This window comes from Planococcus citri, chromosome 5 (genome assembly GCF_950023065.1).
Source record: "Planococcus citri chromosome 5, ihPlaCitr1.1, whole genome shotgun sequence".
Classification (NCBI taxonomy): domain Eukaryota; kingdom Metazoa; phylum Arthropoda; class Insecta; order Hemiptera; family Pseudococcidae; genus Planococcus; species Planococcus citri.
Genome location: NC_088681.1, coordinates 6,422,873 through 6,436,864, shown reverse-complemented (window position 1 = coordinate 6,436,864; position 13,992 = coordinate 6,422,873). Strand labels below are relative to the sequence as shown.

Below are 13,992 nucleotides of genomic sequence, written 5' to 3'. Positions count from 1 at the left end.
TATTATACTCGTCCTGTTTAACGAATTTATCCACATTTGAGCCGATTCTGGAAGGGGACACCTCAAGAGTGGTTTTTTGACCAACTTTTTTTCAAAATAAAAATATCCAAAAATCAAAAATTTCTCGTTTGTGAAAATTTTTCGAAATTTGCGCGAATCGCTGTATTTCGTATTTCGTCATTAATCAACTCCACGAGAGCGAATTTCGCCATTTCCAGCCTTTCTGCGGTCTCCTTTCAATTTTTTGGATATTTTTATTATGAGAAAAGCTGGTCAAAAAAATGAAAAAACCACTCTTGACTTCTCTTGAGGTCAGGCGACCGCCCATGAATCCGTAACTGTAACCGTAACCATACTATATCGATTGCAATGTTGCCAACTGTCACGCTAAAAACACATGCATTCAACTTGTGGGATGTAAACAAACAGAACAGTTTATTGATAATGTTGATAACCAAAGCCGGCTAACTTTAAAATTCAATATTTTTCATGCAACAGGTACTTTTTAAATGAATAATCCGATGAATGGTGTATTGTAATTTGAAAAAATTTGGCTGACAAAGAAAAATACGTTTGTGTTGTGATGAAAACCCCTTAAATATATTGACGCACGTGTCAACAATATGGATTTATCAGATTGTTTTTCTGAAGAGAAATCCGAGCAGGGCATGCTTACGAGCGTCTAGATTCATTTCTATGGCGGGTTGTAGTGGAATTTTTTTTTCTGGACTTGGACGTTTTTTCGTCTTGGGATAAACATGTTATCTTATCATAGGTATGGATACAATTATTCGTGTATAAAATGCAACTTTTTCGATTGTTCGCGGGTTCGGATGAACTTTCATGAGGTCTCAAATTAAAGACGATGAAATTCCTTATCGATTGGTGTTAAATTTTTATTATTTCGCGTAAAAATGACGATTTTATGAATACTTTTATTTCACTGATTTTTGCATACTACGTACGTCATCTTCAAACTGAAAATACTCGAAATTTTCATTAGACACATACGTATTTGAATACAGCAAAATGTTCGTAATGTTATCCTCTTTAAAATGAGCTATTACCGAAAGCTCTACATGCAACCGTTCAAAAGTTTTCGAAGTTTTAAGTTGCGAATACAAGCTGCGGATGGTAAGTATTGATCTTTAAATTAATATTACTCGAAATTTTCAGTGGACACATAGGTATTTTAATACATCAAAATGTTCGTAATTTTATCCTCTTTAAAATGGTTGTTTACCGAAAGCTCTACCTTCAACCGTTCAAAAGTTTTTGAAGTTCAAAGTTGCGGAAAGTGGTCTAATTGTGTTATTATTATGGTTATCGTGTTATCAGTAAGTTATAGTTTTGATCAGTAACCACTTTTCGCAACTTTGATCTTCAAAAACTTTTGAACGGTTGAAGGTAGAGCTTTCGGTAAACAACCATTTTAAAGAGGATAAAATTACGAACATTTTGATGTATTAAAATACCTATGTGTCCACTGAAAATTTCGAGTAATATTAATTTAAAGATCAATACTTACCATCCGCAGCTTGTTTTCGCAACTTAAAACTTCGAAAACTTTTGAACGGTTGCATGTAGAGCTTTCGGTAATAGCTCATTTTAAAGAGGATAACATTACGAACATTTTGCTGTATTCAAATACGTATGTGTCTAATGAAAATTTCGAGTATTTTCAGTTTGAAGATGACGTACGTAGTATGCAAAAATCAGTGAAATAAAAGTATTCATAAAATCGTCATTTTTACGCGAAATAATAAAAATTTAACACCAATCGATAAGGAATTTCATCGTCTTTAATTTGAGACCTCAAGAAAGTTCATCCGAACCCGCGAACAATCGAAAAAGTTGCATTTTATACACGAATAATTGTATCCATACCTATGATAAGATAACATGTTTATCCCAAGACGAAAAAACGTCCAAGTCCAGAAAAAAAAATTCCACTACAACCCGCCACGGAAATGAATCTAGACGCTCGTGGCATGCTTGGAACTTCCAGTGATCAAGTTACCTCAAACCAGTTCAATAATAATATCTCGTTCAAGATCGAAAATGGTGCTTATCCGTCTGATCAAGAAAAGTAAGTCAATTCGTTTAGAAAACCATCGCCTTTGAACATGTTTTTCTGATTTGTTATTGAAACAATACATCTTTTATTTTAATAGTGACGAGCCTTACGAAATTCAATGTGAAACTGATGAGCAGTTTACGAAAAATGAAGACGTGTGCGTCGCATGTGGATATATCTCAGCGTACGAATTTTTTAGGTAAGTAAACAGTAATTTGCTTACTTATGTACAGTGCACATGTAACTATTGATTCGTCATTCTAATTAGCTTCAATTTTTAAATTCTAGTTTCCCGATTAATGCTGATATTCGACAGCAATGGGCGAAGTTTTGTGATATGAATTTAGATAAAATAAAACCACATTTTCGCCTTTGCGATGGACATTTTAAACCCGAAGACTATCAAATCTCGATGCAACGTAGAGTATTGATGCCAACAAGTGTTCCAACCTTACGACCAAAAGTGAAACACAACTTCACGCCTTCGATTAGTCAGAGCTTTCAATTCGGTACAGATATGAATACTTTTTCAAAGCCAACGTTGAATATAAACACATCGCAAAATACGATATGCAGCTCGGACATTGAAAGTAAAATACATTAATTATTATCATACTGGTCTTCGATAACCACGATTTAATTTGATAATTTTGATTTTGGTTTAGGAAACACTACCACCACCGATGTTCGTAATAAACGATTGCGCAGGAATTTTAAAGATATTACGAATAATCAGGACAGCATTCCTCCTAAGGCAGCGAAATTGACAAACTTGAAACTTGGAAAGTATCAGCTATTAGAGAAAAATTTACGATCCGATATCTTCAGATTGAAGATACGATGTTCTCGTCTCGAAGATACTGTTTCCAACTTTAAAAATGAAATCAAGCAACAGGTTGAAGAATGCTTCGGTTAGTATCATCGTAGTTCTTTACATATGTTTTTCTTTAAAATGTCTCGTTATTTTCAGTAAAAAAAATATATTCGATTATTTTTACTTTAATTTTCTGTTTCTTTGTTTATTTTTCAGTTACACGAGCAAATAATGCCGGAAATGTTGCGAGAGATATTCAAAACTCGACTTCATCGATTAACGCTTCTTCAGAAAATTCGAGACACAATCTTCGTATTACGGAGGTACGAACTGATCAACGTTCTGTAAAAGGTCAGTAGATATTTAGTATTAGTTTGTTCAGAACATATAATATATATTTTTTTAATTGTTGGAAAATGAAGAGAGGAAAGAGATAGCTCATTTGCTATTTGATTCAATCATGTTTAACCGACTGGGGAAATAAGGATCAGTAAATATGTACTTTCTTATTCGAGAAATAAACAACTTTGAACTCTCGTTTTTCAGATGCGCTTGTAGGATCTGCCGAACGGGTTACCGAAGATGGTTACCTTTCGGATTCGAGCATGCCTTGCCTAGAAATATCCATCGACGATCCTCAGAGAGTAGAAGTAAAGCAAGAATTATTTACCGAAGAAGGTTAGTAATTACGTTAGCTTGTGGAAAATGTGGGCACATCACAAGGGACATTTTAAAGTAAAATTTCCAGAAAAACGTTGGCCTTATTAACAAAATCAAAGTTCGATTTTTGACTAATTTAAAAAAATCAAAAAACCAAAACTGAGGGAAAAAATTGAAATTTCACCAAATTGACTGGAATTTAGAAAGCTAAAATTTGGCTTTGGCGAATACCCAATTTTCGTCCTGTTGAATCGATTGTAAACGATTTCAAACTATTTTGAGCTATTCTGGAGTCTCCAGCGGATTTTTGAAACTTGAAATTTCCACAAAATTTTACCTATCACTAGCGGTCGGAAGGCTGAAATTCATTCTGCAATAAACTAATCTCAATACACTATGAAGTCGACTACATGTAGATTTCAAGTGGTTTTGGAGCCTCCAGCGACTTTTTGGAAATTACTGGTGCCTCCAGCAGATTTTTCAATGCTCGAAATTTCCATAAAATTTTGCTAAACAGAGCTGAAAATCCTATTTGTAACCTACCGAATCGATTGGAAACGGTTTTGAATTATTTTTTAGTAGTGCAGGAGCCTCCAGCGGATTTTTGAAACTTGAAATTTTCACAATATTTCATCACAAGCGGTTGGAAAAACTAAATTCATTCTGTAAACTTATTTTAGTATACTATGAAGTCGACTGCAGGTGAATTTCAAGTCGTTTTGGAGCCTGTTCGGTGAATTTTCGAAAACTACTGGAGTCTCCAGTAGATTTTTGAAACTTGAAATGTCTATAGAATTTCATTCAATGGAGTTGGAAATCCAATAAAGTTTCTGCTTTCAAACTGCATTTGATGAAATTTTGTAGAAATTCCAAGTCTCAAAAATCTGCCGGAGGCTCCAAGTAAAAAGTAGCTAGAGGCTACAAAATAACTCAAACTCACCAGCAGTCGGCTTCATAGCGTCTATGAGTTACAATGCATCATGAATTTCGGATTTCAGATTTCATATCGCACCTCGGGAGTAATAAGGTGACATCTTAAAAAAGTGAAATTTTACAGGAGAGTGATTTTCTTTTTTTTAAAAACTTGATTCATTATTTTTATCAACTTATAATTAATTGTGAGGAATGAATAGCACCTCATTTTAAAGATCTGGTATCCTACCTTCATTTAGCATAAGAACACTTTGAAAAATTAAATCTTAAAGAGGAAATATTTCAATGTTTGGAAAACATTTTGATTTAGAACCTTTCATTAAAGTTGATGTGGAGGCGAAAGGAAGCGTCCAAAAAAATTTCATGTTAACAAAGTTGTAGAGAATTAAATTTCCAATCGACGTAATGTCGTTAGTTTTTTTCTAGAGCGCTTAGTTTTTGAGTTTTTCTCAAAAAACTAAAATTTCATGATATGTGCAAATTCATTTTTCTGAAAACTGATCAATTTAAAAAATTTTTTCCATTTGGTACAAACCAATAAAAAATGCACTCCTTGTGACTATTTCCAACTGACAAACATTCAAAACAATCAAAACTGTTTGTTAACACTTTGTATGTACGAAATTTGCACAAAAAAGGTGGAGTTTTTTGAGATGTCACCTTATAACTCCAAACAACTTGCAATGTTGTTGGGATTTTGAGTTAGGCCATTTGGGTTTTTTACATGATCTAGATAATGTACCCAACTCAAAGTGTTATTTTTGGTTGAGGGGGGTCATACAAGCCCCAAAAATGCAAAAACATCAAAATCAATTTTTTTTGAGATGTCACCTTATTACTCCCGAGGTGCGATATAATGATTTGGTAAATCGAAAATACAGTAACTATTCCTCAAATTTCAACCATCTCGGTCAATTTGGTAAAATTTTGATTTTTTTCTTCATTTCTGACTTAAATTGGATTTTCAAAAATTCATCAAAAATCGGTTTTTCTTGCGAATCTTTCTAGTATTGGGAAGCAAAACTCGCGCCTTCGGCTAACCTGTCAATCGGTCAATTTTTTTTTTGCAAGGATGCTTTAAAATGTTCCTTAGGATGTCCTCTTTCAAGAGAAAAGTTGTCCCAGAGCAAGGAGTAAATATCCCTATTGCCATATGCCGTGCTAAACGAGAAAGATAAATAATTCTGAGTTGATAACTGTCAGTATTTCTGGATTTTCAGTTATGCTCGATGTACCTGCCGAAAAGGTTGCCGAAGATAATCACTTTGTGAATTCGACAATTTCTCCCCGAGAAATATCTACCGACCGTCTTCAAAATGCGAAGGCAATCCTTAAACCATTTTCCATAAGAGGTGAGTAAGAAATTATACGTATGTATTTAGAATTATTATTATGCTGTCATGAGAAGAAACACAACACACTGTTGGGCTTATACGTGTATTTTTTTTTTCAGTAACGAACGCAGAAACTTCCAGAAATGTAACTGAAAATAATCGCTATCCTTTGACTACGTCTTCAGAAAATTCGAATAGTAGTCCTGGCAGTACAGAGGATCCACCTGCGCAACATTTCGAAAAAGGTGAGTGTGAAGTAAGAGTACATCGGGTGATTTCATTTTTTTTTAAATTTAATTTTTCGGTACCTTTTTTATTTTTTGAATTTGACTACTCACCTGCTGAGTATAAGAGTACGAATATTTTCAAATTGAGAGGTAAACAAAATTCTATGAAAAATGAATTATTTCTTTATTTCTCCAAAGAAGATGTACCATTTAGTTACCTACCTCCTTTTTAATTTCAATTTTTATTTTTCAGTCACACCTCCGGAACCGGAATATTCTGACGAAAATAGTCAATCTCCAAATTCTACCATTCCTTCCTCAGAAAAGTCGTTAGAGAGTCGTGATAACGCAGAGGCGCGAGCAGGATGCTCAAAAACTCAAGAAAACTCCGGTCGCCGTCCGATGCCTCGATCTGCAAAACAGAAAAAACATCTCCCAAACGTAAAAAAGCCAACGCGAAACTCCAGCAATGATTCAAACAAGGTTAGTACATTGATATACTGCATTAGGGTATAGATGGTGAAAAAAAAATGTAAGAGGATTTCGATAAAAATTAGTGAAGACGTGTATTTGAAGTTGAAAGTTGCTCGGAAAAAATTTTAGCTCCGGAGGTGCTCCTGGAGGAAAGATATGGATCCTCGATAAGGGGACGTTTCCACGATTTTTTTCGCTCTAGCTCCTACTTTTTTTTCCAAGAAGAATGGCCCAGTTACAAAAGTGTAAAGATAGCTTAGTTGTGTTTGTGTATTATTCAAGATTCCGCGTAAATCTATAAGCCATTTCCATTGAATATTCTCCAGACCACTTTCAGAGTTCTACTCGGGGATTGGAATAATGGAAATGTACAAATCTGATATTTTCGAGTGAATTCGTGTTCTGAAAAATTGTTTTTCGAAATATTTCACATTAGTCAAGCCAACATATCAAGTATGCCAATTTTTGCCCATTAAGTATTGCTAATTTCTAAAAATGGAAGAAATGTTGAATTTGATAAGGTTTTAGCTGCTCATCTCGAGTTTTTGAAATTATTGGCAGTATGTACATATTTACCGAAAAATTGGCACCACTGTGTTTCGAAAAACATTTCAAAACGCCAATTTATTTGAGAATAGGCGATTTTCAAATTTTCAGATGCTCAGTAGAACCCTATAGTTACTTGTCAATCCCGCGTATAACAATAGAAAAAATGCACTCCCACCTCCCCTCCCCACTGATCTATTGGGACAACTTTTCTTTTGAAAGGGATCATCTCAAATCGCAAATTATTTTTATTAAACATAAGACCCTTTTAAGTGGGTACTGATACGAAGTATTTTTGCGCACTCTGTATTATGTACTTATCTAAGTTACTTCATTTTGGTATTTATGGGCATAACTAGTTGGCAACACAATTATTCAAAAGAAAAGGATGTGTCATTTGCGATATGATCTTTTTTTATGTAGGTAAAGGTACAGATACGGAATACACTCCCTTACTGCTGCGATATTTGTGGTGCAAAGTTTTTCCATAAACGCGAATGGACAAGACATCAGCATGAACATACAAAGCCGTTTCACTGCCAAGTCTGTGACCAACAATTTGCTGATAAAATCCGTTTTATTAATCATGGATTGACACATAGTGAAAACAAACGCTTCAAATGTCACATTTGTGATGCACGATTCCAGTACAAACACAGTAAATTGGAGCACGAACGCGTACATGTGGAAGGAGCCCGTTTTGAATGCGATGTTTGCGGAAAAAAGTTTTCCTATAAACATCATCTCATCAGACACCTGAAACTACATTCCGGTGTGAAGCAGTTTTCTTGTCAAACGTGTAGCAAACGGTTTACTCGAAAAGACTATCTTACTCGGCACCAACGGACGCATACTAAACAGAAGCCCTTCCAATGTCGCATATGCAACCAACAATTCAAGCTTAATCGCTATAGGGCAGTGCACGAACTTTTCCATGTGGAGGGCCCTCGTTTTGAGTGTGCCCATTGCGGCAAAAAATTGACCAGCAAGCGCAACTTAGCCAATCACATATCATCTAAATGTACTTAAATTTCAATAATTGAACAGGTACATACTGAATGGGTATAGATTTAAATTTGATTTTTTTTGTTTTTTTTTTATCGACGTGAAAAAAACTTGACTTGATACTTGAGCGATTTCTTAAATTCAGTTTATTCTTAGAGATTGGCGCGTAAATGCCTTATTGACACCCAATACTTGTACTTCAACTTGTATGTAATATGGAAAAAAATACACGATGGTATTTTATGCTGGGAGGTTTTTTTTTCTTTTTCAAAGTCTAAAAATTAATGAAGTTACCAAAACCAAATCAAAGTGAATTACATAATCTCTCAGTTAGATTGTCGATTTTTTTTTTTGAATTTTTGCGATCTTGTGGACAAATCATTCAAGTTTTCAAAAATGACTCCTCGCAAAATGCTAATTTCACCGAAATTTTCTATAGTTTACTCATCATTTTTTCACAATTTTCGTCCCTCTTTCAACCTACCATATTATTTTTTGAGACTGTTTCAATCCTTATAATAAGCACAAATCTCGCCTCTCCTCTGGTTCTCTTTCTTCAAAAGTACCAGATTTCAAAATTTGCAACTGCACAATGCTAGATCGAAAGAGCATGCAAAAATTCATCACCAGTCATGATTTCAAGTGCTGAAGTCAATTTTTCGATTTTTGATACATTTAAAAAAATTAAATTTACACCAAAAATGAGAAAAAAAATCAAAATTTTACCAAAGGAGGAGTATCGATAAGGCCATTTTTTGGGCCCGAACAATTATCGATTCGACCACTGTTAAAATGTTGTAATAAATATCCCAAATACGAATCCGCAGTTAGTTAACTCAAAATGACAAATTTTTTGAGCTCCAGGGGTTCTCAAAGTTGCGAATAAAAAAATAATTTTAGGAACCACTGAGTATCATTTTCAAACCCTTTTTCAGCGTAATATATCTGTTTGAACCTAATAAACGTTATGCGAGGTGATTTTTTTTATTTTCGACGCTCGGGGGCAAATTGGGGGGTTTTGATTTTTTGAAAATTTTGGAACCACCATTTTGAACCTACCCCTTTGAACCTCGCTAAAAAGCTCTTTACAGTTTATTAGTATCCGAAAGACCTCCATCATACCAAATTTTGAACTCAATAAAATTATGCGCTGGTACTCAAAAATTCAATTTTCCAATTTTTCGTAATTGCAATATTTTGGGAACCCCTGGAAAAATAAAAACCTGCGATTTGCGCCAAACGTAACGTTTTAAGGTATATATTCAATTACCCAGATGAAAACGTTTATTTAAGCTCCCTGTTTATTCGTAATTTTGAACCCTATTTTTGGAGCCCCCACTTTAGGGACCCCTAAAAAAAGGCATTTATGCATATTTTTTCAAACAAATTGAAAAATTTACATTTGAAACACTCTAGCAAGTGCTCGATAATTTTTCATTTGATTTTTCTTGTAACTCTAAAAATTGAGCTTTTTTTGGCCAAATTCTTAGATTTAACTCTTCGAAAAGACGTGAAAATAACGTTTTCACGATTTCAACGAAGTAAAAATGTCAGAATTTGACCCCAAATAGCTCAATTTTGGAAGTTACAGGAAAAATCAAATGAAAAATTATCGAGTACTTGCTAGTGTGTTTCAAACGTAAATTCTTCAAATTATTTGAAAAAATATGCATAAACGCCTTTTTTAGGGGTGCCTAAAGTGGGGGGCTGTAAAAAAGGGTTCAAAATTACGAATATAGAGATAGCTCAATTAAACTTTTTAATCAAGATAGTTGAATATATGCCTCAAAACGTTACGTTTAGCGCAAATCGCAGGTTTCTAGTTTTTCAGGGGTTCCCAAAATATCGAAATTACAAAAAATTGGAAAATTGGATTTTTGAGTACCAGCGAAAAATTTTATTGAGCTCAAAATTTGGTAGGATGGAGTTCTTTCGAATACTAATAAACTGTGAAAAGCTTTTTAGCGAGGCTCAAAGGGATAGGTTCAAAATGGTGGTTCCAAAATTTTCCAAAAATCAAAACCCTCCCAATTTTTGCCCCTGAGGGTCGAAAATAAAAAAAAATCACCTCGCATAACGTTTATTAGGTTCAAACAAATGTACGCTGAAAAAGTTTTTGAAAATAATACTCAGTGGTTTCTAAAATTCTTTTTTTATTCACAACTTTGGGAACCCCTGGAGCCCAAAAAATGGTCATTTTGGGTCAATTAACTACGGATTCGTATTTGGGACATTTATTACAACATTTTAAGAGTGGTTGAGTCGATAACTGTTCGGGCCCAAAAAATGGCCTTATCGATACTCCTCCTTTACCTTGAAAGCTGAACTTTGGGATATTCCCTATTTTCAAGCTGTCAAATTGATTGTGGAAACGGTTTCAAACCATTTTGTGCAGTCCTTGAGCCTGCAGCAGATTTTTGAAACTTGAAATTTCCTCAAAATTTCTTACAAATGGAGTTGAAAATTCGTTTACGCTGCACTCCAAATAACTTAAACATGTTATTTATTATACGTCAACTGCTGGAGTGTTTCAGTAATTTTGGAGCCTTCAGCAACATTTTGAAAATTCTTGAAGCTTCTAGGCGAATTTTTGAAAGTTGGGAGCTTCCATTTGTACAGAATTTCATCAAGGAGCCGAAATTTACTGTGCACAATACGTGACAACGTTAATTCGGACAGCTTTTATTGATTCTCGGAGTTGATGTCGAAAATTGGGTGTAAACTCAAGAGGAGGTGAAAGGGTGGTTTGTCAAATTTTCACAGGTGTATGATGAAATTGTAGTGCAGACGGAATTATGGACTTTTAGCACTTATGGTAAAATTTTATGGAAATTTTGAGCTTTGAAAAAAAACAAATCGAGTACCTACTGCCAACTGGCTAGAGCGAAAAACCACAATTTTTTCGAAAATGATTTTTCTTCAAGCCTCATCCTCTTCTAGAGGCATCCTCGGAGGCAAACAAACTCCTGAGTAACATTCAAAATTTAGGTAATTCACAAATCAATGTAAAATCCTCTGAAATCTTTTTTTTTTTTTTTTTTTTTTTTTAGATCGAATAGGTATCCTAATATTTTGTTATGTATTGTAAGTACGTGTATTTACTTTAGCTCCACAAATGAAGCACGTTTCATAGGCAATTGATTAAGACCGCTGTGAACAGTTCCTAAGAATTTTTATAAAACCATCAGTAAACTCCCATACACACCTATAATTTTGATGTAGATATCTATACAACAATAGATAGAAAAAGGGCCAAATGTAGCGCCACCAAACAATTTACTTTTGAATGAAATGAACATTTCTTCGAGTGTGTAGATGTAGAAAATGTTTTTTGTTCGTAAAAATAGTATATTCCATGGCCTACAGGGTCCTCAGAAATATTGAGTACCTTCAAGAAAGTATTAAAAAATACAGATTGGCAACATGAAACAAATGTATGTACTTACTGTCATCACCCCAATCCAATGGACCAATCTTGAGCTATCATTACTGTTATCCGCTGTGATCAACCCGGATAATAAACATAAAACTTTTTGGGGGTTTCTACTCTGTATTTATGGGCACCCTGTATGTGCTTTATGAGGCATAACCAGTTGGCAAGAATTATTCCAAAGAAAACAACATGTCATTTTCAATATGATCTGTTTTTCCCATAGGCGAAGGAACGGATGCTGGACTCATTGCCTTACTGCTGCGATATTTGTGGTAGTAAATTTACCTATAAACGTGATTGGACAAGACATCAGCAAGAACATTCGAAGCCGTTTCAATGCCAAGTCTGTGACAAACAGTTTGCTGAAAAAATCCGTTTTATTAGACATGGATTGACTCACAGTGAAAAGAAACGCTACAAATGCGGCATTTGTGATGCACGATTCAAGTACAATTGCAATAAATTGGAGCACGAACGCGTACATGTGGAAGGAGCTCGTTACGAGTGCACTGTTTGCGGAAAAAAGGTATCCCGGAAACACTCTCTCATTGAGCACCTGAGAATACATTCCGGTGTGAAACCGTTTTCTTGCCAGACGTGTAGCAGAAGTTTTACTCAAAAAAATCATCTTACTCAGCACCAACGAACGCATAGCGAAGAGAAACCCTTCGAATGCCGCATATGCAACCAACAATTCAAGCATAATCGTAATTGTGCAAGGCACGAAAGAGCCCACGTGGAGGGCAATCGTTTTGAGTGTGCACATTGCGGCAACAAATTCCGCGATAAGCACGACCTAACCAATCACATATCATTTAAATGTACTTAAATATCAACGATTGAGTACCTCTACCTATCTAATTTGTATTTCTTTGTTTTGTTTTTTTTTCCAATGTGAAGAAAACTTGTCTTGATACTTGACGGATTTCTGAAATTCAGTTTATTTTCAGTGATAAGCGCGTAAATGCCTTACTGACACCCAACTTATCCTTTAGTTAATATGTGGAAAAAATACACATATGTAATGGTATTTTATGTTTGGTGTTTTTTTTTTTCAAATTCCTTCCATTAATGAAGTTATCAAAAATTCAAAATCTAATCAGAGTTGATTATAAAGAATCTGTAAACTCCATAGTCGATTTATTTTTTTGAATGTTTGTGCCTTGCACGACATTTTTAAAACTGGGCAGAGTTAGATCGAAGTAGCATGCAATAATTTATCACTAGCCACAATTCCAAGTTACAAAGTGTATTTTTTAATTTTTGGTGAATTTTTAAAAATCAAGCCAATAAGGAATGAGAAAAAAATTTATCATCAGGCGAACCCCCCCTCCCCCTTCCCACCAACCGTCACTCATGCATTCATCTGGGATAACTAAGTATGTACTGTCTTAAAGGGAACATCCAAGTAACATTTTAACGCAAACTTGCAAAAAAAAAAACTTTTGCACTATCAACAAAAATGGCTGCCATTTTGATTGACTAGTTAGCCCGAACCGCAGATTTTGCTTATCAACTAATGACTTGTAGGACATTTTTTGAACTGGATAAAGCTACATGGAAAACGCATACAAAAATTTATGTTCGCCCAAAATTTCAAGTGCTAAAGTGCTCTTTTTGATTTTTGGTGAATTTATAAAAATCAAATTTACACACCAAAAATGAGAAAAAAAATCAAAATTTCACTTCTTAAATGAATCTAGAAATCTGAAATTTGAAATACACGTATACTTAATACTTATATTTCCATCGCTTACATATCGCACCTTGGGAGTAATAAGGTTAGGTACGGGTACATCTAAAAACTGGACAGTGTGCGTAGCTAGCTGCCTTTTCTACAGCTATAACCGTTATTACATCTAGGTAGTGCATAAGTGAATCAACCATGTCACAGTAATGAGAATTTTTGAAACTCTCACTGCTTCAAAATAATAATTGTTTTTCAGTGTTTTCATATTTTCCAAATTACAATAGGTATTTCAGAATAATTTATAAGCTTGTATATTGCTTCTAAATTAAGAAATTTCTAGTTGTTTTTCATAGTTTGCATTGTTTTAAAATTTACAAAATTTCAAATCAATTTCCCGAATTCCCCATCGCTACAATTTCATAAAGTTTTCAATAAATTTTCAGAATTTTGCATTGCTGCTGAGTTAGGAAATTTGCAATCAATTTTTAGAATTCACATTGCCTCTAAATAGTCAAATTTTGAATAATTTTTCAGAATTCTTATTGTCTTTAAATTAAAAAATTTCAAATTCAATTTTCAAGTTCATATTGTCCACAAATTTTAAAACGTTTACTCAATTTTTGGAATTTACTTCAGAATTCTCATCTTCTTCATAAATATTACAATACTTATTTCATATAATCTTCAAGTTCACATTATCTGCAACTTACAGAACTTTTAATCAATTTTTGGAATTCTCAGCGTCTCTAAATACAAATTTTCATATTATTATTTTTTTTTAGAATTTCCATTGTCTTCA

General features: G+C 34.1%; 1 protein-coding gene across 1 annotated transcript; it reads left to right on the top strand.

Annotated features, from left to right (window-relative positions):
• The first annotated feature begins 406 nt into the window (after positions 1-406).
• On the top strand, positions 407-12,475 carry LOC135849106 (zinc finger protein 37-like). The gene is made up of 11 exons (XM_065369342.1): positions 407-674; positions 1,998-2,089; positions 2,175-2,276; positions 2,366-2,667; positions 2,743-2,988; positions 3,108-3,242; positions 3,438-3,569; positions 5,705-5,836; positions 5,938-6,063; positions 6,299-6,528; positions 11,727-12,475. The coding sequence occupies exons 1-11, from the start codon at positions 624-626 to the stop codon at positions 12,330-12,332; spliced, it is 2,154 nt and encodes a 717-aa protein (XP_065225414.1). The 5' UTR covers positions 407-623; the 3' UTR covers positions 12,333-12,475.
• The last annotated feature ends 1,517 nt before the right edge of the window (positions 12,476-13,992 follow it).